At 42.0% G+C, this 27,422-nt stretch overlaps 1 protein-coding gene across 1 annotated transcript in view; it reads right to left on the bottom strand.

Annotated features, from left to right (window-relative positions):
• Positions 1-27,422, bottom strand: part of SORCS3 (sortilin related VPS10 domain containing receptor 3) — a 297,645-nt gene that overhangs the window by 155,376 nt on the left and 114,847 nt on the right. Inside the window, exon 3 of the mRNA XM_057420990.1 lies at positions 5,309-5,408. Within this exon, the coding sequence (XP_057276973.1) occupies positions 5,309-5,408 (100 nt within the window). The remainder of the gene's footprint in view (positions 1-5,308; positions 5,409-27,422) is intronic.

Raw genomic sequence — 27,422 nt, 5'->3', positions numbered from 1 at the left:
CTAAGAGAAAAAGAAATATTGGGATAGAAAGAAAATGGTAATTTAAAAAGTCAAGAGAAATGTTCTTATTAAAATAGAAGAGACTGCTTTCCTTAGTGCTTTGGAAGAAATAAACAGTTCTAATTCCCAGACTGCTGTGAAAATCTGACTCTAGTGAAATGAAACTAACGCCCAAAATACAGCATTAAATTAAAGTTCAGCAGGGAACTGAGATCTCTGCCCAGCAGAGAGTAAGCAGCCTTTTGTCATATCCCTAAAGACAGAGAAGAGGCTTTAAGGTAGAAAAGCCATTCTGCAAGCCTCAGCTTTTCAGAGCACTCAACCATCTGCCCCTAAGTCCCTTTCACCTGTAAACTAGCCTAAACAAATATGAAAGTTTCTCCTTTCTGAAGCTCAGCACAGAATTATCAGGCTTGTTGCAACGTATGTATGAACAGGGTAAAGCAGATGCTTCTCATGTAGTCTCTTAGGCAAACAAGTGTGGGCAGATGCACTGAAGGGGAAGATGTGGCCTGGAATACACTCTGCCTATTAAAGCATCTTCATGGTGGTAAGAAGTGTCAAAACTGCAGGCAGTTGGCTTCTCTCTAGGGCTCCAAACGGTAACACTTAAGAAAGCCGTAGCCCCCAGGACACTGCTAGGTCTAATGGTCACCTAGAATTTTATAGTATTAATGAGAAATCAATGAAGATTTTCCTGATCTAAGTCCCTAGAGCGCAAGCGAAAGAAGAAACAGCCCAAGTGTCTTCAGGAGAATGGATACAAGTTTGTCAGTTTCAGCTTCCAGCACCAGAGGCTGTAGGCACAGTCATAAAATGTTGTGAAAACCTGAGCATCTTAGGAGAAATCCTCCTTTCTTGGGATAAGTCATATAACTGCTCAACAGGAGGAGGAAGTAGTCCTGGCTCATGGCAGGAAGCATTTTGGCTCTGATGCAGCCAGAGGCTACAGATTCACAATGGGCTGGAGCCTGCTTGACTGTTTCCTTATGCCAGCACTCCAGGGTGGACTCATTTCAAGTGATGGATGCTCTCAGATCACCAGGATGGCTCTGATCACTAGCAGTGAGAGGCAAGAGGAATCATAACCGGGAAAAAGTATTCTCAGCATCTTTCTTTGGTATTTGCATGTTGTTCTACTGATTTATTTATGAATATAAATCTCAAATTACACAACAGTAAAGCATGTTTTCCAAATACTTTCCTGTGTTTTCTAGGAAATGGACACCCCCTACCTCAGCTCCAAACCCAGTCATTGGCAGGTTGGGTCAGCAGCCTCTGCCCAGCGCCATGTGGGGACACAGCCAAAGTCCCGTCAGCTCAGTCTTGGCCACGCAGCCTTGGTTAACTCCTTACATGCAGAGGGTTGATATCTCCCAGCAGTAATGTGTAAAAACAAGGAACACCTGGAGATTAAATCTGGCCTCTAAGTGCTGAACACCAGCACATCAAGAGGTGCCCAAGAAGAACAGAGGCCATCCATGATTTATCACCACGATAAGAACAGAGATTGTGTTTCTTCACCTCTTCTCCTCTCAGCTGCCTCTCCTTCTTCAGGCACAAAGACATGACCGCTCCGCAGTGATTTTACCCACTGATAAATACTAGTAATCAATGTGTTTCACTGAGGAGCAAAGGGGAGGACTGAGGAAGCAGCTGTTTCCAGGGTGCTCCAGTGTTTCTTAGTCACCTGTCTCAGGAAAGACATTTCAGTACTCAACAAGACGCCAAATACAAATAGGGTAATATTCAACACCATGCTGAGGCTTTCCAGCTAGGGATGGGAGACACAGAGAGGAAAAGCTTAGAAGGAACCCTAAAGAGAACATGAAACTAATAAAATTGATGAGATAAATAATCCAAACTAAACAAGCTTAAAAGAGGGAGGCTAAGCATGGGCTTGGTTTTTGCTGTCAATGTTGTAAATACAGAGCTCTGCTCTTGTTGGGAACAGAATAAAACCCAATAAGAATTAAATACTTACAGGCCTAAAGAGCCATTAGGACTTCCACACATTGCATGTGTTCCAGAATTTCACCAAATCATTCCTACACTAAAAATCAATTTTTCTTCCAGAAAGGAATTCAGTTTGTAAGAAAAGTATTGGAGTGCCATAAGTCAGGAGGGTAAGATGTGCAAGAGGTGTGGCTTTCATGGGACAAAGAGAGAAGGGCAATGATGGAGGCACCCAGACCATGGGTTGTAGCCATGCGCATCCAGCGGTGCATTTCAGCTCTGGCCTCATCTGATCCCCATAATGCAATAAGCGGAGATGTTGGTATTGAGAAATCAGTGCCCAGCTGTGACCTGACAGCTAATCAGGGAACAACAGCAGAAGCTGCCAAAAAAACTTACGATATTCCCACCAAAGATTTCCAAAAAAAAGAGAAATCAGAAACAAAAAACCTTTCTTTTAAAAGAATTAAAAAAGCAAGCATTTAAATCCTCTTGTTTCATAATTGAGCCAAGGGTTACGCCACAATTCAGGTAAATTATGTTTATGTAACTGGCATTTGGCTGAATGCATAATTCCTATTTAACAGCTGAAGAGAGGCATTTTGGGTCTTCAAAGAAATCTGACAGGTAATTCCCACTGTAGTTCTGCAGGGTAGCTGAGAGGTAATTATCCTTCTCACTAGTAAATCAATTAGGAATGAATGTATGGAAAGCTTTTCTCCTCCTCCAAGTAACTGCTAATCCTCTAAGCACTAATGAGCAGATAGGGTTAGCAACAGTGTGCAAACCCATCAAAAATCGACAGGAGCTGCAAGGCGTGCAGGGTCCAATCAGTACCTAGCAGCTAATGCCTCAGGAGAGAATATCTTGTTTGGAAAGGGTCTGCATGATCCACTGTGTGCGCACAGGCCCTGTGCACGTCTGTTACTTTTGGTATATCCCTCCTTGTTTATTACCTCAAAGACCGATTTTTGAGGCTTGCAGACCACTGCAGTTGTGTTCAGTTAGCCAGCACTTGTGCTGTCAGAGGTGAAAAACAAGGGATCATAGAACCATAGAAGGGTTTGGGTTGAAAGGGTCCTTAAAGGTCGCTCAGTTCCAACTTCCTGCCATGGCCAGGGCCACCTCTCACTCCACACCCCGTCCAGCCTGACCTTGAACACTGCCAGGGATGGGGCAGCTACCGCTTCCCTAGGCAACCTGTGTCAGTGTCTCACCACCAACACAGGAAAGAATTTTTTCCTAATGTCTAACATAAATCTACCCTCTTGTCAGTTTAAAGCCATTTCCCCTTGTCCTATCACTACATGCCCCTGTAAAAATCCCTCTCCAGATTTCTTGTAGGCTCCTTCTAGGTACTGGGAGGCTGCTATAAGGTCTCTGCAGATTCACTTACTGCTTTGTGATTCATTATTGGTGGCTGTCCTCAGGAGCTCAGCAAAACCAAGCTGCTTGCTCTGCAGGCCACTTCACCCAGACAGACTTGGGAGAAAGTTATAACACAAGTGTGTTTTTTGCAGTGCACAACCTCATGGATCTGTAGGGGCACATGGACAGTAAACCTGAAATTGAATTTGACAAATCCCAGATTCTACAACCCAGTGACACCTTCTTTGGGCATTTTTCAAATGCTGCATTGTTGTTTGGAATTACTTTGATGGTCAACACAGCAGAGTCAGCTCCAGGTTCAGACAAACCAGCTTTTTACAACCATGTACAATATCAGTGACCATATATTTAACAGAGATAGAAAGAATGGAAACAAGTTGTTCCCACAGCAGCCAGCACTCAAGCTGGTTTTCTAGATCTTTTTTTCTAACAGCACATCTCCCCATTTCAAAAGACTTTTTGCAAGGGAGAAGAAGAGCAAAGATGCACAAATAGGTCCAGAAATAATTTCTTTAAGACATAAGAACAGAAAAGAGGTTAAAATTGTCATCTGAAATAAGAAAGCAGCAGGTAAAGACAGGTCTGCATGCCACTATATAATGAAATGTAGGTATTATTAATGGAAATAAAGAGAGAAAAGATTGCTAATCTGTAAGCTTGATAGCTTCAGAAATTGCTAGAAAATAATGATATGTGCTAGTACTCTGATTTGTGAGGGAGACTTTACACCAGCGACGTAGGATTTGTAACCGATTTTGGGTGGGCAGAGTTGCTTTGGAAACAGAATGAAGAAGAGTTAACTCTTCAGTGCCTACAATATTGGATAAGGGAGGGGTGAAAGGCCAGGAGAGCCCACTGTAAAACATCTTCATTCCATTTTGCTCAGGACAAAAGGAAGTCAAATTAGTTGTCACAATAATTCAGCTTCTGCATCAGAAAAAATATAAGCCAACCCTTACTGCATTCTTCCTCTCCTGTATGCATCCAAACACACACATATTGCTGCCAATAGTAAGGAGAGCTATGGCTGCCTTAAGGTTGCCCAAACTTCTGTAGTCTGACTAGTGATGGAAAACACAATACTAGTAATAAGAACAGTATAAGTATCAAAATACCAGTTTGGAAACCTATGGATGGAGACAGGAGAGGGGCAGTTTGGACGTGATCAAGGCAAATCCAAACACGAATCCACTGCCAGCAATTAGGTATGTGCTGCAACCCACCCACATTAATTTGTGTGGGTAGATGAAAGTATCTCAGTCCCACTACCTCCCCTGAATCAACACAGGCAATAATTTTGAACCAAAAAGGCACTGAATAGTAACTCCTGGGCTGTGTTCTGTGAGCCAGCTGCAGCCTTAATTGCATCATGTGGGAAGCATGAGCAAGGGGTTTGAAAGCTATGACCTCATCTTCTCTCCCACACATTCAAATCAAATTGTAGGTCTCCCACCCACTCTCCCAAGCATATACTGCTTTCAGCCCCCTTATATGATGCAACCAATGAAAATGTCATTTACATCTTTACCTCCAACTTCTTAGCTAGGAAAAGAATAAAGGGGAAAAGAGTCAAATGCAGAAATAAATGTCTTTTACACAGTATTTCAAATAATGAGACAGAGAAGGCAGGGAGAGGTGTATTAGCCAAAGCAAGTTTAAGCAACAGCCCCAGAAATATTTGTGTGAGTTCAGCTTCCTTAAAGTTATAACAGTCAGAAGAAAACAAAAGCAACCCTTTTATTTCTCTTAACACATTTAGCAGAAGATTAAGTGCTCCATCCCTATCACAAGTGAAATAGGCATAGTTCTACTGGATTACATGGAATTGCAGTAGTGCAACTTAGCAAATTCAAGCTCTTGTGAATTACCAACAGATTTCACTTTAGGATCATAATTCCTCTCAAAATGAACAGAACGCTGTAATTTTGTTTCTATAGCTACCAGCTCGATGGCTCTCCCTTACCTTCCTCTTGTTAGTGGGACTGACATAAAGGTAGCTCAACACAGTCTTCAGACCTACTTTGTCATTTAGCTTTTCATAGGTAGTGCCATAGTCTGTTGACCTGGAGAAAAGAGTAAACAGAAAGAGTTTATGTGGTTATTAAAGCTCAGAGAAAGGAAATGACCATGTGAACAGATTCTCAAAGTTACAGCTTAGCATTACTAGCCTTAAAACTCAAGATTTGTGTTTCATTCAGTGGGCCACAGAAAAGAGAAGAGAACTTGAGTCCTTTGGGGCAGGGTCTGTCTCTGCATCAGTTGATCTTATATACCTGGGAAGCTGTGGTGCACCCGTGAAGGGGCAGGCTCTGCTCATATGTGCCAGTGTGGTACTGCCAATGGTATCGACACAAGAGGACTCTGATCTCAGCAGCACCCTTCGTACACATTCTTTTTTCAGACAAGTCCAACAGAAGAATCCAAATCCACCACCAACAGTTTAAGTAGGCTGGTTTTTGACTTGGAGATGGGGATCCAAATGTGGCTCAGAATTGTAACAGCTGAACTCGTGTCTAGATAAAAATGTGCTTAAACTGGCATCTCGAGTCCTCAGTCACCCCCATCCTACTTTGTGCCAGGCATTTAATTTTTCTGAGATACCAAGACAGATTCAGGCCCTCACACTAGCAAATCCCACCCGGAGAAGCAGATGATCTGGGGGTGGCATTATCCATTCGTGACTGGGGAAAAGGGCTGCTTCGTCACAGAGGGTTTTCTTGTAGCTTCCTCCTCCTCATTTGTGGGTATGTTTGAAACCTCACTTTGCCCTGCTTGTTTTTCTGCTGTTTTCGTACTCTGTTTTTCCTAACAAACAAGGTTTTTCTTACCAGAACATATCAACAGCTACCTAGTACAGGATCCCACACGTGAAGAGGGGTTAGCACCTGCTTACTTTAGCAGGGGTGACACAACCTGCATTGAAAGCCCACCCACCCACTGCATGCAAACAGTGGGGAGAGCCTGGCTCCTGACCCTACACAGCTTCCACCATATGGACAGAATAAACACAATCCTTATTGGGTGGACAAGGAAAGCCCCTTACACTGTGCCTACCTGGACCTACCTATGATTTTACTAAGATGACAATTCATGGCCCCTGCCCTCCTCTCTAAACATGCTTTTTACTAAGCAGATGATTAGAGAACATGCAGCAATTCAGTGGCTTTCCTAGTAACTAGCTCCACCAATTTTCTGATTTTCTGACTTTACCAAGCCACCAACATTTGCAGCTTTGTGGTTCTGCCTAAGACCAATCCTCTGCTCCTTGTCTGTCTGGCAGAGAAACGGCCCAAGTCACCCTTCTGGCATCACAAAGTACCACTGCACCCAGTGCCTTAAGGCTTGCACTCAAGAGACTGCAGAAACTGAGTGATGTTGGAATCTGCACCCAGCTCTGCTGGTTTCCCTACTGTTAGTGGAGTCCAGAATAACATCAAAAAACCCCAAACATGCTGCTAAACCAGATAGCTGTTTTCAGGTTTCCGAGTAGAAGTCAAAAGCTTGTTTTATCACTGATGTGGTTCCAACATATTTGCTTCTGTGTATCCTTCAAGCACAATTCCTAAATGCTTTGCAAACTTTCTTTCTTTAAATGGGTTGAACCAAACGTTCTCCTTTGAACACTAAGCAGTTAGGGGTGCTTCCAGTCCTAAATAACTTCCTTGTGTTCTGGTTTAGCTCTAATACTAATATTAGCTCTGCTTACAGTTAAGTATTGATACTTACTGGGCTTCACAGAGACATCCCAAAGGATATTAAAATAATATACCAATTTCCATAGCACTTTCCCATCTGAAGAATCTGAAGCTCTTGTCTCTTTACGTATCAATTTCATACAAAAACCTAGCAGCTCTCCCCCTCCAGCCAAGCTTGAACGTGAAGCAGCTCGATCAATAAACTGAATAATCCAGGTCAATTAATTCCACTACATGAGGCCGCCTATACATGCAAATTAACAGGTGAGGAATCCTCAAGTAACACTAAGCACTCAGCAGAGGGTAAGACGCAAAGGGCAAGCACTGAGGTAGTTCCTTGATCTCACTCTTCCAACAGCACTAAAGCTCCAAACAAGCCACATTCATGACTACACATGTACCAACCACCAGGCAGGAAAAGAGATCACCGGTTTCAATCAGCATTCAAAGAGAATACAAATAACAGTTTAATATTCTGACAGAGCTACTTTGGTTTTGTTCTCTGAGCCATTTTCAGATCTCCCAAAATGCTTTGCACTTCTAAAGATGCAGGCTGGATGCCCTAATGACTCTTTCTCATTAAACCATTATCACTCATTGCATTTGCCCTTTCAAAGAATAGCTAGAAAGGAAGTAGGATCATTATTTCGTTAGCTTCTCTAAAGCTGTCTTTATTATCATGACAGTCACCACTGGCTTCACAGAAACATCTCAAAGGATATCACAATAATATACTCTATTTCCACAGCACTTTCCCATCCAAAGAATCTGAAGCTTTTGTCTTGTGTTAATCCATTCAGACTAACAAAGTCCCGAGGGCCATACTGGGTAATATTATCTCTATTCTAGAGATGAAGAAACTGAAAGATTGCATAGGTAACCATTCATTTTTTCCAAAAGAGGCACCTACAATTAGCTATTTCAGCTTCTATAATAATCTAGTGTATGGCTTGATACTCAAACCCACTAAACTCCTGAAAACAAGTATTTACCAAAAAAAAAAGAAATATATATATAATATATATATTATATATACATATATGCAAATTTGGCTGCCTAATTTTAGCAACCCAAGCCTGAACATTTGAAGAGATGTGACCCAAAGGTGGAACAGAACAGTTCTGCTTCAGCTTTTCATCTTAACTCGAATCCTTCTCCTTTACTAATTACTTTGCAGTTAAAGACTTCTAAGTGCAGATTAACTAGCCCACATATCCTTACAGTTGCTTGACCCTACAAGCAAAACCTGGTGCTGTGTTTTCTCCCAGTCATCTGCTCAGAATAGGATCCCCTTTAAAACACATTATTAAAGGACTGGAAGGGAAGAAAAGCTGCGGTTATATCAAAATGACAGAAGACTCAGTGATGCAAAAGACCCTGTCAATAAGTCACACCCCAAATGCCTGCTTTAACTTTGGTTAGGCCTTTTATGGTCAACTGATCCTGCCTAGCTGATTCTCCTCTAGATTGCTCCATTGAAGCCATCACTTGAGTCTCATCATCTTGGAAGGCTTTTATTGCCTTCAGCTTCAAGTTGATATTTGCAGATTTCTTCTAACCACACACACACTTGTATACATAAATGGAAGTGTTATTAACAATGCTTTCATAAAAGAAATTGTTGCACCTCCTTACACTGCTGGTAGCACAGAAACTGTTACAATGTGGAATGGACTCTGGCTATACAAAGCCTGAAAAAGCTCAGCCCATATATGTGGGCATTTGTCCACATGTCCTTGTACATGGACCTTACAGCATCTCATTGTGCCCTCTATCCTGCCTTCCATCCTGCAAACCAAGCTGCTGACAATACCACAAGAAAGGCAACACAGTGAAAAGCAAAAAAAACTCAAGGAATAGTCCATTCTTGAATGGAACTTTTTCTTCTCCAGTGACACTTTTTGGTTTTTTATAACCAGCAGTTCCTACCAGACATGAGGAAGAATCTCTTTGCTAGCATCAGTTAACATGAAGAAAGACTTGATCCAGTGCAACACAAGTCTCTTATTCATATAACCAAATAAATGTGAGCTTTCCCTGATCAGGCTGTGGCACCAAAACCTACATATTGTCTTTATAAAAGTAAAGTTTATAATGAAGTTATTTTATTGGGAGACTGTAAATTTTATAATCCTATTCTATTATGACCATTTGGGAACAAAAATCACCTGCCTGATTCCACTGCCTTCCCATGACAGGCCATGATGTGGTTTAACCATTGCTACAAGTGCTGTCCCACAGTCTGGCAAGCAAGGGCTCGGGGCACACCGAAGCAGAGAAGCTTCTCTCTACCAAACCTGGTCATAACTCAGTGCACCGAGAGCTAACAAAATCCATCTTGTTCTGATAGATCTGAACCTGAGCTTCCCTGAATCTGATAAACTGAGCCAGCAGATTTGAATATTGTGGTAATATTTGCTGATCCCAGAGATAAGAAGTAGAGGTGTGGAGAGACAGAAGAATGCCATATGTATAGCTTTTAGAGGAGTCCTCCTCTCATGGTTTCCATTTCAGGGCTCTGTCAAGCAGAGAAAGGAGTTTTTGTTTGTTTGCAGTCTCAGCTACTCAGCTATGGAGATAGGTTATAAAATATGCATCAGTCTTTCAGGAGAAAAAAAGCTGCACATGCTGGCAATGGATGGCTGGTAGGGATAAGTCAACCTCCTGGGGTGTACATGTGCCACAGACTCTCCTGTCAGGGGGTTTCTCCTCTGTGCCTGTGATTCTCTTCAATTGTGTGTGGAGAAGGAGCAGGTATGGTTCTGATTTTAGATTCTCAGTCTTTTTTCCTAAGATACTAAAGCTTATGCATTCATCTTCAGATCAGAGTCCCACTGCACACACACACCTGCAGCCCCAAGCGAGAACTGCACGGGGGCACAACTCCACTTCACTGAGCAGTAGAATATTTCAATTCCCTGTGCACTTCATAGAGCCCCAGGACCCCACACAGCTCAGATTAACATTTGCTTCTCTTCTCATGTGCCTGCAAACTGCCTGCCTGCAGTGTGCCTGTCTCTCCATGCCCCCCCCAGACAACTTCTTCTTTTTACCCATTGGCCAATTTTCTCCCAGTCTGACCAAAAAACAGAAATCCAAGAGGAGCAAAGTTTCTACAAGTGTCATGAAAACCAGCAGCCAGCAAAAGGAGAGCAAACTTACTACTGCTCAGAGTAAAACTGCAGCATGAAACCAAACCCCATGAGATATGAGAACAGGCACATGTCTCTGAACATCCAGCTGCAGGAAAACATTCAAACACAGCTCACATATTAAGACACTACAAAGAAGCCAACTACACAAGAAGTCAGGTTGCCATACTCCCATTGCTTGTGAAACAATTTGTTTCTGACTCTCCCTTCCCTTTCTTGCCCCTCAAATTACCATCCCTGAGATAAAAGCCTTTCTGAAGCTGTGACACACCGAGGAGAGACCCCTTCCTGAGTCAGAGTCCAGCCTGACCAGCCCCTGTGGTAGTTCCCCTCTGGCCAGCAATCTTGATGACCAAAAGTGATTCAGGCCTCAGACAAAAGCTGGCTCAGCACTAACCCTACCACAGTGCTTTGCATCAAATGGCTAAATGGGTTCTTACTGGAGTACAGAGTCCTAAATGAGGAACCAGGCAAACCACTTAGTATTAATGCACCACGTGGGAAGCTGGTCCCTCTCGCTTACAGGCAGAGCAGGGGGCTGCTCCTCTGCAAAAGGATATCAGTCTCTGAACTCTTTGAGAGCATTCTTTTTCTCTCTTGTTGAACATTTTAGACTAGCTCCTGGCTTTTGATGACTATGGCTGTTGCTGGGTGAACATCCTCCACTCCTCAGTGGAATGCAACATATTTTTTAAACTTAGAGCAGAGGAGCATGCTTTCCTCTTTGAGTGCTGCTCATGAGCCCAGACAAAGCCAGAACCTGCCTTGGGCAGTCAAATGCCTGTGACAGATACAGAGTTGGCCCTGCAGCTAATCCAGCCCCAGCTGGAGCCCTGGAAAGGCAGGCTGGCTGCTGCCACTGCTAAGGTAGAGAATGGGTGTGAGTCTAGCAGCTTCCTGGGCTTTCCCCTGTCTCTCCAGGACTATTTCATTACCAGCTTCAAGGCAACCAGGGGAACCCTGGTTCAGCTCCCAGGCTGCAATAAGGTAGCCTAAATTTCACCTAAAATGAGGCAGTGCCCAGAAAGATCTACTCTTACCAGTTGAAGGCTATCTGACTGACACACACATAGGGTCATTATTACTGACAAACTAAGAATAAAACAAAAGCCAAACACAAACAAGAAATCCCAAACAAACAAACAAGACAAAAGATTAAAAGGCAAACCAGTTTAAGTCATCCCAAAGGACCTTCTAAACCCACATGAGCATTGTTACCTTACGCCATCAAAAATGGCTGTAATGGAACTAGCAAAGCCCTTAGTCCTTCCCTGTCTGGAGCTGACACAAATCTGGATGTGGACTTTTTACAACAAAGGTATCCAAGGAGGCCCTGTGGAGCCATACCTACTTACTAACAGAGTGTCTGTACTCCGTGAATCTTTCACTTAGCAGAGCACAGTACTTGCTGTGCTGAGAACTTATTTTTACCCAACCATGACTTTAGAATGACTGCAATACATATAAAGCCAGAATATTTTACAGTTGCAAACAGAAACAACAGTTTCCCTTTATCTCCATCCCACTAAAGTAAACTAAAGACAATAATGAAAAGTCTGGGGAGCGAACAGAAACTGAGCAGGCATATGGTACTGCTTCCTGGTGATGTTTCCCACCCTACAGCAATATCATGGTCTTCCTAAATTGAAGATGATGCCTTTGTGTGCAAGAGCCATTAGTGGGCTTTTAGTTCCATAAATCTGTCTAACCCCACAGGGAAGCTTTTGGCAACTTCATTATCACATGATAATAAACACTACAACTGTGTTTTGTTTTTGTTTTAACTTGATAACATAATTCAGAGCCCACTGCTACCACTTAAAACCAAAACTATGGAGCCCCATGCTGCCATTCATGATTTTACTGATTGTTGATATACTCCCCACAGATCTTTTTCCTAGTCTAAAGAGTCCCTGTTAATTTAGCCAGTCCTTGTACAACCTATCCATGTGTCTGATCACTCTATGAATATTCTTTCTAATCCAATTATATCTTTTGTTGTGGATGCCTCAGGGATCAATCTTTAACAAGAAGATCTTTCTTGAAAAAAAAACCCAACCAATTATCTAAGTACATCAGCAAAACACCAGAGTATTTAAAACAACCTAAATAAAACCACTTTCTGTCATCATAACACAAGGGCTTACATTCACTACTTCTGGAACCATAGCCCACCAGTTCAAGTGGACTTTCAGTTCCACAAAGCTTCAAAAGTATCTAAACACAGAGATGCCCACTGGAGAAAAAGAAGTTCAAGCAGACCATAGTTTTGGTAATTTCTCTTGAAAAGATATTTTTTCCTTTTAGCTTACATGCCATCCAAACAGCTTAATACACCCCCCAATTGCTATTCTGATACCAGCACCCTTCCTCCACCCCTTTTCTTTTCTGATTAATGACAATTTCCATCACCAAACATTCAAAAGACTTGAATATGACCTTTGTTGATAAATTTCAATTTATAATGTACAGTAGAGATTGGCAAGGCAAAATGAGCAGGCATGATGCATTAGTCATCATGATTTGCAGTTCGAAATGAAGGCGATAAGAGCTAAGTAAGAACACTGGCTTCCTCTTTTTCTTTTTTTCTTGCACATTCTCCTTTATTTTCAACAGGTAAGGTATCCTCAATTTGTTTTCCAATACAAGCCTTTGGAGGACAATGAATGTCTCAGAGGTTAGACAAAAGGATACAGAATATTCCACCTCTGGATTTAGGGACAATAAAGCACAGGAAAGGTGAGTATCTGTCATGTTCCTAGTGGCTTATTGCTCATCAGCATTTCATTTGATCACCATCCTACAAGGCAGGGGGACTGTTCACATCTGTCATTCCTTAACAGAAATGACTACTCAGATGGACATGAGCAGTCTCTGGTTTTGCATATTCAGCCTACAGGGATGATGGGAATTAACTTGAAAGCCATATATTTGCATAACTCTTGTTGTGCTTGCCCTGTAAGAACACAGTGGAGCTTTGGATATCCCCAGCAATCACTGACTACTTGAACAATGTGTCATTGGGTGCCTAAATAACATTCACCATCACAAATGGACTGTAGCTTCCCAACCTCCTCTCTTCTGTACCCAGGCTTTTCCTTACCTCCAGATACACCATTTCTGTGGAAATGGGAGAAGCAGTTTCAGATCTAAAGTAATCTGTAGAATGATCCCAAGTAGCAAAAGGCTCTTTTGAGACAAAGTGGGGTGGGGTGTTTGCAGGAAATGTGTTTTCTTGAAGGAAAAAAAATAGCAGAGAAAGTGAGGGGTGCTCAGCAAAGCAAAAGTAGGAGATGCCACATCAAACCAAAGAACCACCTTGAGCACCAGGGTCTGATGTTCACTGCCCTATGACTTCTAGAGGCAGATTGCCTTTCCGTGAGGTAGAGATGAACATAAACCAAATTGATGGACCCTAGCACTTCATGGCAGGTAAGAATTATAAAAGCCTATGGAAAAGTATGCACTGTTTTTTTGAGAGCCTGGGATCCTGACCAAAGCAGGCAGGCTGCAGGTGTAGTGGTTACTAAGCAGCGCTTTATATTCTGTTGCAGAATAACCCAGTATAAGGAGACACAAAAGCAACAAATACTAGTGCCTCCTACTGTGATACTAAAATAACTACTTCCTGCTGTAAGACTCCATCTTCTCTATATCATGGTCATTTATCTCATTTAAATTCAGCTGCCTACAAAGCAGGTATTTAGCTGTAGCTCCCAAAGCTGTCCACATTTTCTCTTTATTAGAGACTGTTAACTTCAGAGGGTAACTTATTCATCCTAAAATAGGTGAGGATGTACTTCGTTCTTAAGGTGTCTTCCTCCCTTCAATGTAGAGGGACACCACAGCAACTAATTCACACACTTAACCATTAAGGGTCTAAGGTGTATCTCACACTAAATGGATTAGAAAAGTTCATGCACTGAGCTGGCAGCACAAATGAACGGAAGGACCTCAGTCATTCCAGCTGAGTTCATCATTTGTTGTAACGTGCCAGTGCTCTCTGTTTTAGATGTTGTTATTCTTGGGGATATGTGTGAGAATTGCTACTAGAAGTAAGTGCCAAATGATATCAAAGCTCCACTGTGCCTTACACACTATAGCATTACAAAGAGGAGAGAGAAGAGAAATGCGATATGGGTTTCCCAACAGTTGCTGGCAGAATCATGAATATGAACAAAGACTAGAGGAAATGTGAAATGGCTTCTCCATAGAAACACTTCCCTTCACTGCATGCTTGCTGCATTACACCACTGATGACCCGCTAGCAATCTTCATCATGACCAGACAAAATATGAAAACTATACAGGCATCATGTAATGTTCACATCAGCAGCTTCAGTAAGGACATCAGAATCTGAATCTTATTGCTTCTGGCCTGAGACTAAGACACCCCATCACTGCTGAAACGACACAAGACACAGTTCAGTCACCATGAAACAGCAGCTAAGACAGTCTGGCTTCAGAGAGACCTCTGCTTTTTCTGCTCTGGTCATTTCACTACTTTGAAATATATGTAAAAGCATTAATTCTGTACAGCTCTGAAGAATTACACCTCATCATTACTCACTTCTCATTTTCACTGTCTGAAAGATTTGACATATTTATCGTGTTCTTGATTTTGATGTATTCTAATTTTCCAAAGAGGTGTTTTATGCATCCCTGATAAAGCAGCATACTGATTTGATTCCAAGCACTTGACTGACTCAGCAAAGATGGCCTTATCAGGATATATTCAAGAAATTTGGTCTAGAGGATACTTTCATAGCCTCAAAGATAAAAGACAGCTTTGATGACAAAGCCTCATTAATTAATCAGATAATAATTGGATTATTAATTAGAAACAAGACCCTTCCCAGGCCCTTTTTTTCTTTATTACCATAGCTAAAAATGCTTTTGTAACAATTCTCTTAAGTAGCTAATAATTTTAATTTGCATTATTTTGTAGCAAAAAGAAAGTGCTTTGAATGTAGGATTTTCTGAAGCAATTGTAGAGGTTCAGTTTAACATCCATGCCATTGGGTGCATTTAAGCTGGAACTCCCCTTAAATGTGTATCGAACAAAATATTGAGGGAAGACTATGGAACAGCTCCACTACTAAACTCTGCATTTCTGTGTGAGATGCGGATAACAAAGATGTCCTTCCAGACACTCAGAGAGTAAGTACACACTGGGCAATACAAACAACCTTGACAGTAGGTCACCTCACTGCTCTGAGAGAGAGGGAAGATGCCTCAAATCTCAGTTTTCCATCTGGAGATACCAAACAACCAAACATCAGTGCCCTCCTCTGGGATGGTAGCTGAGGCCAGGGTTTACCAGAAACTTGCCTTTGACACTGCCTGCCTGTTCTGGGATCAGCGTTAGGCACTACTATGAGGACACTTGATGAATCTGAGCCGTCTCTAGTGAAACACAAGGCATGTTAACATTTTCAAATTATAGGCAAATTTTTGCAGAACTGATGTAGTTAAAAATCAGGGCAGTGATGGAGGTAGTTCAGTCCAGTTCCTTAGGCACAGATATTAAAAACTGCAGACAATTCACAAACTAAATTTTACAGTCAGCCTGCAACACATTCTATTCCCTACCTCAGCTGACCCCTCTCCCACAAACCTTATGTCTACTTGCAACTCCCCTACTTGCGACCCACAAAGGCTACTGCCCCCAGCAGCACACCCACACAACCTGAACCCAAGTACCAAGAAATCCTGCCTAACCCCAGGCAAGGCTTATCAGCACTCCAGATTCCCATTTAGTTACCTTGGCTTCATGGGAAAAGATTGGCTTTTACCGTTTCCCACAAGAAATAAACAGCTCATGAGATGCAACCACCTAAGGGAGTTGACAGGACTGACAATGCAGGTCCATTCTAGACTCACGAATGCTTCATTACCTCCAGTTACAACATGACTGAGAGCTTCCACATGCTACTTTTCTACATTTAGTAGGACAGCATTAAATCCCCAATTAGTTTAAGTGATCATGGCCCCATTATATTGAAGTGAATGAACAATAGCAGCAAATCTACACAAATTTTTAAGGTCAGGACACACTATTCCTATGTACATCTATAAACATACAGACTAATAACAACATTAACAAGAGGATGTTAGCATTTTGCAATCATTTCGCAATTATGCATTTGTGAGAATTCTGTTTTTCGAAGAAATTTCAGAGGTTTAAACCTGCACAGATCAGTCAAAGCAACAGTAGAAGCTAGGTTTTTCTTAAGGAGCAAAGAGAATTTGGAGACATAAAAGAACACAAATAAGTCTCAAACTAATTGCTCTGAACAGGTTTTTTTTCAATCATAGAATCATAGAATAGTTAGGCTTGGAAAGGAACTTAAGATCATCTAGTTCCAACTCCCCTGCCATGGGCAGGGACACCTCACACTAAACCATGCCACCCAAGGCTTTGCCCAACTTGGCCTTGAACACCACCAGGGATGGAGCATTCACAACTTCCCTGGGCAACCCATTCCAGTGCCTCACCAACCTTACAGGAAAGAACTTCTTCCTTATATCCAATCTAAACTTCCTCTGTTTAAGTTTGAACCCATTAAACTGTGCCTTATCACTACAGTCCCAAATGAAGAGTACCTCTCCAGCACCCTTGTAGGCCCCCTTCAGATACTGGAAGGCTGCTATGAGGTCTCCACGCAGCCTTCTCTTCTCCAGGCTGAACAGCCCCACCTTTCTCAACCTGTCTTCATACAGGAGGGGCTCCAGTCCCCTGATCATCCTCGTGGCCCTCCTCTGGACTTGTTCCAACAGTTCCATGTCCTTTTTATGTTGAGGACACCAGAACTGCACACAATAAGCCAGGTGAGGTCTCACAAGAGCAGAGTAGAGGGGCAGGATCACCTCCTTGACCTGCTGGTCACACTACTTTTAATGCAGTCCAGGATACAGTTGGCTTTCTGGGCTGCAAGTGCACACTGAAGCCAGCTCATGTTCATTTTCTCATCGACCAATACCCCCAAGTCCTTCTCCGCAGGGCTGCTCTGAATCTCTTCTCTGGGAATCATATTTTCCCATCAGGACAGACTCCAGTTAAAGCTCTCTTTTGGTACAATAAGTAAATAAATAAATAAATAAAAACATAAAATCAGCCCATGCTCGATTCCTTTGAGGCTTAACCATTCCATTTAGTACTGAAATATCCACGACAGGGCCTGCAACCCCTGCCCCAGCTTTCTGAACCATACACTAAAGTTTTTGTGCATCACATAACATAGACATAATTCACAAGACAGAAGGAGCTCTCAGACTGGATTACACAGCTGGCAAAGCCTGTACGTAGGTTCCACCACTTGTTTTTGCAGGGTGGCCTTGTTATACAGCTGGGCCCCTGGGCAATAAGCTAAGGGTGTGCTGAACAGTCCCAAATGACTCTCTTCTCATCCAGACAGTAAGGTTATGCCATTACATACTCTCCTAGTTCTTCGGAGCACGGAATTTTGGTGGAGAACATTAAGGATGGAAGTACATGTGTAAATGGAAGAAACCAGTCACCTGTCATCCAGTTTCTTATCTTGGGCAAATCAGAGCAGCTGCTGGACTAAAACTTTCATAATACAGCACTACCCCGTGTGTAGATATTTCATGCTAGCACTGCCTGAGTGTGTCTTACTCATTCCCATGAGGGTTAACAGCCTTGATTCTAGGTAGCATGTGTTCAAAAACCAGACACTAAAGTCTAAGCTTGCACCTCTAATACGGACCTTCCAAAGAGGCAAGATTGCTGTTTATTGTCAAGGTTAATAAATAATTGTGATCCATATGGCAGATGCTAAACACGGGGGTCTCCCTCTTCCCCACCAACTGATGTAAGTTGTGGGCAACTCAGAAAGTACACAGCTGATCACTCCTGCACAATTACGCCCTAAGAACTCAGTGCCCAGTACCTTTCATACCATAGTTTTTCAAGCTTAATTTTACCCTGGATAAGCCTTCTTTTCCTGTCATCTTTTGCATTCAGCACTCAGAAGCTCATCTAACACAAAACACTTTGTCTTGGGAGAACAAACCTGTTGGATTTTTTTCAGACAGAAGATCAATAAAGTGGGAACAGCTCGAAAAGTCAATCAGCTCCAGCAAGTCCCCCAGGAGATGGCTGGGTGATTGTCATTTTAATGAAGGAATAGTAAATGAAGCACAAGGAAACACACATCCCCTTCAAACTCATGAGGGAGGATATCTTATGCTGAGAAGGAGGGATAAAAAAGGAAGCACTGGCAGAGATCAGTCATATCTGTAGCTTGATAGGTTGTTGCAAGCAGTAGTCAGAAAGGACTAATTAAAACTTCTTCAAATAGTAGCTCCAGTACTACCCTGCAGAATAATATTTCCTCCAGTTATTAGATAAGAAATATTTTTGTTTAGGCCCTGAAATACAAGGATAAATATCCCTTATGCCTTTGCTCCTAAGGAGTGTACTGGAAATATGGTTCTTATTTATGTTAAAGTCATGCCTTTTACCTAAACAGAGTTTATGAAGAGCTTAAGAACCCTCCATGTTAGCATGGCAAATGGAAGGGGAATGTCATCCAAGATGATAAAGCATTTTTTTCTAGACACACTATGGATTTTCTTTATGGTTTTGGATGATAGTATAATAATATTAATAATAATAAATGTTAACTACTTATGAAAAGGATTAAACACAAACACCGAAGATGCAGACTGTGAGGTCCACTGAAGAAAGAAAATTTTTTCACTAATGGTACCGGAAGGTTTCTTGGGACACCTGCAAGGTTCCCACTTTGCCACGGGCCTCCTATGTGGTTGTGATCTTTTTGCCACTTACACATGATGACATATTTTGCTGTTATTAAAACCATGTAGTTTAGAGCATACCATCTCCCACAAAGGTGCTCACTGACATAAATATTTCAAACTGTAAACTAAGATCCACAATTTCTTAACCATGACAGATAGATTGGACTTATGGTGTGAGGTCCCAAGCCCTGTGCTATGTCAGAGCGCAGAATCCATTAACACAATTGTCCATCCTAGCATTCACATCTATGACTCAGTATGGTTTGAGCCTTTAGCCATGCTTTCTACTTGAACTTGGGTTCCAGTCCCACTCAGGACATCTGCTTGTTGATGATCCAACTGTTACTTATGTTTCTGACAGCACTGTTCATTAATCTGTGCTTCAAAAAAATATTGGAGCAGAACTCATTAAATTGTATAGTGTATCTTCAAGTAAACCCAGCATGGTTCACTCACAGCCCCTGAGCAGTTCTAAAGCAGTGGTGCTTTAGTTCTTTCAGTGATATTAGTAAACCAGGACAGAAATGGCTTGCTTTTTTTTTTTCTCCACTCTAATCAACTTGATGCTTCAAAAGCCAATGAGAAAATGAAGCAAGATACTACATTCCTGGAGGGCACCATTAACACCCCCAGTGATAATGTCAGTATAAAGGGTTGCCCATCTTTTAGCAGGTAGATTGCAATAGCCTGTGATTAATTAGGAAATAATGGCAGCTCATCATTGTCCATATTCTTATCCTTTTTAGATGCTTTCCCAGAAGGCACGTGGTTTATTTTAACATCAGCTTAAACATTCTGGGAATAAATCTTCCTGCAGGCTGAGTAGTAGCACTCTGAAAACAATCCCCCTGCTTGTTCAAGAAGTATCTTATCAACCGCTCTGTGCAGGGCCAGTTCTGCAGATTGTCTCTGCACATCTCCACAAGTTCTACTCTGAGGACAGAGGGGAAAATGAACTGTGGGTATAAAAGAGGAAGGTTCACACAGTGCCATGATTTCTAGCAAAAGCATTTAGTCATGATATCAGAACACATAGGTAGAGTGGTGCACCTCTGAAGCTTATTGCAAAGAATAAGGGCAGTGATGAGCAGCCAGTAGCTCAGAGCAGATGAATTTTCTTCCATCATTTCTGTCCTTTCAAAAGGTCCCTGGAAAGGCATCTGAACAGGAAACCTCCTAGATTAGCACCACTGCTTTGAGCATGCAACTTGGTTGCTAGTGTTTTAATGTTAGACCTTCAGCTTGTATATGTCCAAAATAAACTACTTATCACATCCAAAACTGGAAGCCTTAATACAGGACAGTGTATTCCTCAGAATATTCACTCCACACAGCCCTATCACCCATAGGACTGTGGGTCCTAAGCAGACATGCATCATTTAGCCACTTGAAAACATAAACAGGTGAGAAGATCTCCCACTAAAGGAACACAGCGAAGCTTTAATCAAGCTTCCACCAATTCATTCTTCCACCCTCCCAATACCTCTTTAACCCTTCTGGTGTGTGTTTCTATTAATCACCATCCATGTCGTCAAAAATGCTTTTCTCCAGACTCCATTTTAGACATACGCATTTATTTGTGCTTAACTCAGATGTAAGGGAATACTTCCACGTTAATCATGGATCAATAAAGTTAATATTGAGACTTAAGTGCTCTGATTATTAAAAGAGGGAATGAAGAAAGAGATATTACATCATGTATGTATACATCTATGAAACAGCTGCTATGCTTTAAAACAATGTGTGTGTGATAATCAGTGTACTATGGTGAAATAGCAGCTGTCTTTTCAAGCCATCAGTAAATGCATGTCGGATGTACTATCAGAAGGAGTTATTTGTTCATATTTTACTATATAACTGGTACTGAAAATTGAGAAAATAAATAATGAGGTTTTCCTACAAGTCATTATTTAGCAGAAATTATCTTTAATAGCTCTAGTACAAAAAATATTTTCATGACTTAAATCTCCTTTCCTCATGGATGAAGGCAAATGATAAACATGAGCTTTTTAACCCCCACATTTTCCTTTTTTAAAAAAAGAAATCTCATTTTTCCAACACTTATCAGTGTCCCCACAGCAAAAAAAAAGGGGGAAAGATATTAAATGCATTGCTGGGAATGGGATCTCAGCCTTAATGACACCATCAATAATTGCTGTCACAAGCTAATATCAGAGTTGCAACCTTACAAGGAAGATAAAGAGGCAGAGTTTTTCAGATCTTGGTTTCTAGACAGGCTCTAAATGGGATTTTGCTACATGCCTTTAAATGCTGCCTGACTAGCTCATAGGGCAGGAGAAACTAAAAGCAGGCTGCATCTAGATGGGGAGTAGTAAATCTAAGGTTGTCCTTTGAGCCTCCCAGAATGGTGGTGGATCCAGAAAGCAGAATGTAAATACAGCAAACGCTATCCTTAAGGCAAGCCTTACACCTTTGATGGCCTTCCCTGGACACCAAGGATATCCTCAGGCAGCAGATGCTTCATGCACCAGGCAGATTCCAGAAACTCCTCAATCAGCAGTACTCAGATGCCCTTCAGTCTCTACATTACTGCAAAGTTACTGTGAAGCTAAGACCTTGTCATCACAGTATAGGCACTATTAAGAGAATTTATACTCCAAGATGCTTTTAAAGAGACTGAATGGATCCTAGTTGAAACTGTGGCTGGAGGACTTAGATCAACTGCTCTTCAAATATTGGCAACTTGCTGGCCTTGGCACTACCTGCAACCTGCACAGACCTGCCCTCATACGTGCAAGCTACAGATGAGCAACAGTGCTCCCATTTCTTGTTAAAATGCTAAAGACCAGACATTGACAACTGTTGTGTATTTGCAAAACATCAAACCAAGAACAGGCCAGTTGTTTGAGCGCTTCTCTGCACCCTGCTAGTGCAACTAAGCACGTCCTTCAGACTTGAATGGAGAACAGGCTTAACAATATGCCCCAGCTTCAGCTAGGAGGTAGCAGCTCCAGAGCCCAGATGTTTGGGGTCACCATGACTTCTCAGATGACTGAATTATTAATAATATAGAATTAATATATTAATCAATAGAAAATAGTGGAGAGGGGAGAAGCATGCTAGGAAATCACCTTTAATTTTGCACATTAACATCTCCATGTAATAAGTATTTAGCATGGCACACTTGCACGTCTTGTTGCAGTCCCTGACAAAACTCCCATCAAGGGCTTTACAGGATAGTGTTTCATTTCTAATCTAGGAATGAAGACATTCCTTCTGCTTTTTACTTAGGGGTGGCCAGCAAATACAGTTCAGAACTTCCCTCCTGAATTGTCTAACTATGGAGACCCTTTCCTGATTTGGATGGTAACCTTACCCTCCTGTATGCTACCACTCAGAGACACCATTAATTATGAAGATCCCAGGTATGAGTTATTAGTCATAGACAGCAGTGCTCCAGTATCATAGAGGTACTGTCAGGCATAAGAAATCTCTGAATTGGGCATGGGAATAGTGAGGCTGAAATCACATCTTTCCACAAAACACGGTTTTGATTCCTCTTTTAAAAAAGGCTATGATAGCAAAGTCTAAACTATGGATCCCCTCAGGTCCACACACTGAACCCGAGAGAAGTTTCACCAGTGTTTATTATGGTGGAGCTATTTAGACTCCACCACAAGCAGTCTGGTCCAAGTTCACTTCAGGACAGTCAATTCCAAGACTCACAGTCTAAAAGCAAAAGCACTATCTTAGAAAAAACAAAAGAGCTATTTGCTCCATGCAAGTAAGTGGGACATATGACCTGTTTCCAGCTCTGTCCCAGCAGTGATCTACCCCACATTCTTTGCACAAGCATTGTGACTTCTGTTCGTCAACACCGGATAAACATGGTGACCTATGGAACAACAAAGACCTTTGTTATGCTGCAAACAGTGGCTGTTAAGAGCCACTTCCTTGGAGAACAAACATTTTCAATGAGTCAGGTAGGTCTCTGTTGCTGGTTCCAAGACCATTCCAAGACACAGCTGTATAATGTTCTTTCCAATGTGAGTGTTTCACCCTGAGCATGACAGGCAGAGCAGATCCTATCATTCCAACAAGAAAAAAAGTGGAACGATATAGTGTAACATCATATTATTATCCATATATTATCCATATATTATCCATATATCCATAATATGATTCCTTTTTTTGTGTCTGTGCAAGCTAAGCTTTTCTGCACTGCATTACCTCCACCAGACCAGTGCATATACAATCCAAATCAACCGTCAAGCAGTATTTGTACTACTGTAATAACTTGGAAGAACTTGTTTAATATCAGAAGACTTAGTGAAACAGATGAATGGCTCTGACATGATATCCATGGGATAGAAATTCAATTAAAAACTGCAAGTGGCACAGGAGTGGTAGTTATTGTTCAACATGTACCATGGGGCCTTTCCTGAAATACAGCTATTAACTGCACTGGTTGAGAAATTCTGTTTTCTTGTAGAAAGTTAAATTAATAAAAACACAGAATCACTCTCACATTATGAGACTACATCAAAACCAAGGGCTAGTTGCATATTTTATAATTATGGATTAACTGCATTATGCCAAGGAAATTAAAGACATGCCACAATTATAATAAAAATGAAAGATTGCCTGGCTCTCAAGGCCAATGGCATGCTGATTTGACAAGGCAGAGCATGCTGGTTTGCCCATCCTTATGTCCCCCATCACAGCTCTCCAGAATATTAAGAGTGATTCCTAATGCTAGCAGCTACATTCACCGTGTGTTCAGCGCTTGGTGGCGATAACACTTGCATGTGAAAGCTACCTCCCCTCCTGTTAGCAGCATCTCAAATTCATCATCTGTCTTGGAAAGTTAGTTTTTACCACAAATAATAAGGAAAAGAAGGATGAAGGCTATACTTATTTTTTTTTTATAGATAGATGGAGGGCAGTGCTCAGTGGGAAATAACTCCCCAAGTCCATTGAACTTCTGTCAAGTCCCAAAGATGGGACAGGCAGAGGTCCCAGGATGAAAATTTCCTGCTGGGAAGGGAAGAATCAGGCCCCATCAACGAGAAACTGACACAAAAGCTTTTCATTAAATCTGAAAGGAACCATGTTCAGGCTCCCTGTCCCATGTCAAGAAAAAACCCTAGGCCTGAATCACCCTGTAACTCTGAGCCCCCATCCTTGCAGTCAATGTAATACCGTGTCTGAGAGGGTTCCCATATTTCATCTTTTGTAGAACACAGCTTTCCCCAAAAACAGAAGCAAGTAATGGGACAACTAAGTAACTGAATAGCCATGAAATCTTCTGGACCTGGGGCCTTGACTGTTTTGACTTACCTATAATTATCAGGAAGCCTGTAGCATACAAAGAAACTTTCAGTGGTTTCTTGCTTCCCCAAAAGCTGCCCCAAGTGTCCAGTCAAACCACCACTGTATTTCCTCAACATTAATGTTCCTTCCCCTTCATCACTTACCAGCCATCACTTGCAGATCTGAGCCACCTTCTCAACTTTGCCTACATCACACAGTGTCACATAGGAAAGCACTGATAGTGGGCCACAAAGCGGAAAGTCGTGCAGGCAACCATACAGTGCCTTCCTCCCTTCATTCATCTAAGAGAAGCCTTGGCTATGCTCCAGAGCCACAACTAAATCAGACTGAAGAATCCCAGGGAGACAAGCCATGTCTCTGACCCAGCAGTTCTGGCAAAACAGCCCCACAATTCTCTTATTCTTTCTAGACTCTTTCAACCAATCCCAGCAACAGTTTTGACTTCTCCAGACAGGACCATCTTCTCTAAGTCTATGCAAGCCTTTAGCCTGTCTCTTTGTGGAGACTGTCAGAATATGGCATGCCTTGAAGTAACTCAAAGTCTCCTTAGATCTCTGCTGCTAATGTTGGAAATCACACCGGTCTTCAGCAGAAGAGAAAAACACACACACACACACACACACACACATACAAAACAAGCAAGCAAACAAACGAAACAAACTAACACCAAATCAACACCACAATGAAACACTACAAACAAAACCAAACAAACACACTTTGAAAATCTGACTTCAAAATGCTGCACAGTAATGAGACTATTTCAAGTCTCTACCTATAGGGTTTCCTGTCCTCATTTCGAAAAGTGGGCAGCTAAATCCATGTTCTCAAATTTATATCCATCTTACCTCTCCTGAGCAGAAAACATGAATTCTTAATCTCTTTTTTCACTCCTTTCATAGGAGCATTGTTGTTGCTGCCATTTTATAAGCAAGTACGATTATGAATTCTTTTCTGCAAATGGACTATCAAACTTTGTAGGAACAACCTTTCAGGGATGGCAAGGTTCACTGGCACAATGCTATTTTTTTTCCCTGCTAGGAAATAGATGTATTATGCCACTCAAAAGTAAACTTAACACTCATCTGTATATAACATGTGACAGCTGTCATGTTTTTAAGACTCCAAATGGAACCAGGAATCTCAAACTAGTTACTTGGATCCATCTGCACCTCCTGTACGAAGACAGGCTGAGAAAGTTGGGGCTGTTCAGCCTGGAGAAGAGAAGGCTGTGTGGAGACCTCATAGCAGCCTTCCAGTATCTGAAGGGGGCCTACAAGGATGCTGGAGAGGGACTGTTCGTTAGGGACTGTTGTGATAGGACAACAAGTAACGGGTTCAAGCTTAAACAGGGGAAGTTCAGGTTAGATATAAGGAAGAAGTTCTTCACTGTAAGGGTGGTGAGACACTGGAATGGGTTGCCCAAGGAAACTGTGAATGCTCCATCCCTGGCAGCGCTCAAGACCGGGCTGGACAGAGCCTTGGGTGACGTAGTTTAGTGTAAGGTGTCCCTGCCCATGGCAGGGGGGTTGGAACTTGATGATCTTAAGGTCCTTTCCAACCCTAACTATTCTGTGATTCTATGATCTGGTTTGCATAAACTAGTTCAGGGTACCCTTGCCTTGGACTGAACATATCCTAGTTACTGGTAGCAGATAGGAGCACAGTGTATGGGGAAGCAGTAAATGGTGTGGTACTCTGCAAGCAGCTTTTCTTCCCACAGAGAATTAAAGGGTTATCTTAGTATGTCTGATTGTTTTTTGCTACTGCATTGAGGATTTTAGCAACCGGTCTTTGCACAGAGATTTCAGTTGCTCCCAAGAGCTGTGTTAATAACCTATGCTATGTAAACACAATGCCCTCTGCTCCAGGGAATGACCTGGCAGTGGATGCCATGTTTCCCTAGCACAAGAGCTCTTCAAGCCTAGTTCCTGCATAAATGCTGCACAGGTCAGAGAGTAGGGAGTCAGGAAGAATGAAGGGCACTGTGCTCCCTGTCCTGCTACACAGCTCAGCAGATGGCCTGAGCTGAGAGGGGAAGAATAAGCGGGTTAGCAGACAGGAGAGATCTCTAGAAGCACACAGACATATTACAGACAATGCATGACAAAGGGCTACATCGTGCTGAGTGTAAGGGGATCTATTTAAACAGCTGAGCAATGCGAACAACTTCCACATGTGGTTCTGCCAGCAGCCATAAACCAGGCCTTGAGCATCCACTCTTTTTTCTCCCATAAGAGTTATTACCTCTGGCTGGAAGCACTCACTAGAGTCATGAAAACATCTTATTGTCAACTCCTCTGCAGCAATTTCCCACTATAGAGAAAAGAGGAGATGAGCATGGGGATATCTAATTCACCTCCGCAAAAAGCATATTCTGAGATTATTTGCATAAATAAAATATCTAGTGTGACCAACAGGATCAAATAAGCATAGAAAAGGAAATCAAAACTACAACTCAATCAATTCCCTAGGTTACATTCAGATCTGTCAAATAAAGGCACTTAGCTGAAGAATCATAACTTCTGTTTCAAAAGTCTGAGAAGCTATTTGACCACCTGCTGTCCAAGACTGCCAGGCTGTTGGCCCATACAGAATCCACACAGAGAAATCATTGCGCTTCCACTGCAGATGAGTAACAGTGGTATCACCATGTGGCCCTGCATCAGCAGAGGGAGATTCTCCCACTCTCATGGCAACTTCAGGGCCAGCAATAGCATGAGGGTCTGCATAAGCTGCCTTTTGGCAGTGTCACCTGGGCTGCTCAGTGTATCAGCGAGCAGAACAAATGAGGCAGCAGCCTCTTTGCCATCATCTGTGCTCGCCAGCAACCCCTCTCCACTTCTACCGTGTCTCCTTAGCAGCATCCTAATGAAGAAAAAGAGAAATCCTTCCCTTGCTCCTGCCACACGCTCACCTCACCTTCAATCCCCAAACACTGATAGAAAGGATTAAAGAGAGTTCTGCTTAAAATAAAATGGATATAGTATTCAAAACCAATTACCAAAGCATAATCTTGCTCAGATGGACATGCTAGGAATAATTATTATCCATAAGATGAATGCTTGTTGAAGACACAGTACAGAAGACTGCATAATTAAATATAGCAACTGATCCTAATTTATCTACCAAGGAATTCACATTTAAAAGCT

Source organism: Pezoporus wallicus, unplaced genomic scaffold (genome assembly GCF_028554395.1).
Source record: "Pezoporus wallicus isolate ANWC-B61680 ecotype Strahan unplaced genomic scaffold, APGP_CSIRO_Pwel_v1 contig_3365, whole genome shotgun sequence".
NCBI classification, from domain to species: Eukaryota; Metazoa; Chordata; class Aves; order Psittaciformes; family Psittacidae; genus Pezoporus; species Pezoporus wallicus.
The sequence above is the reverse complement of the archived record's forward strand: the minus strand, read 5'-3'. Positions and strand labels throughout refer to the sequence as shown.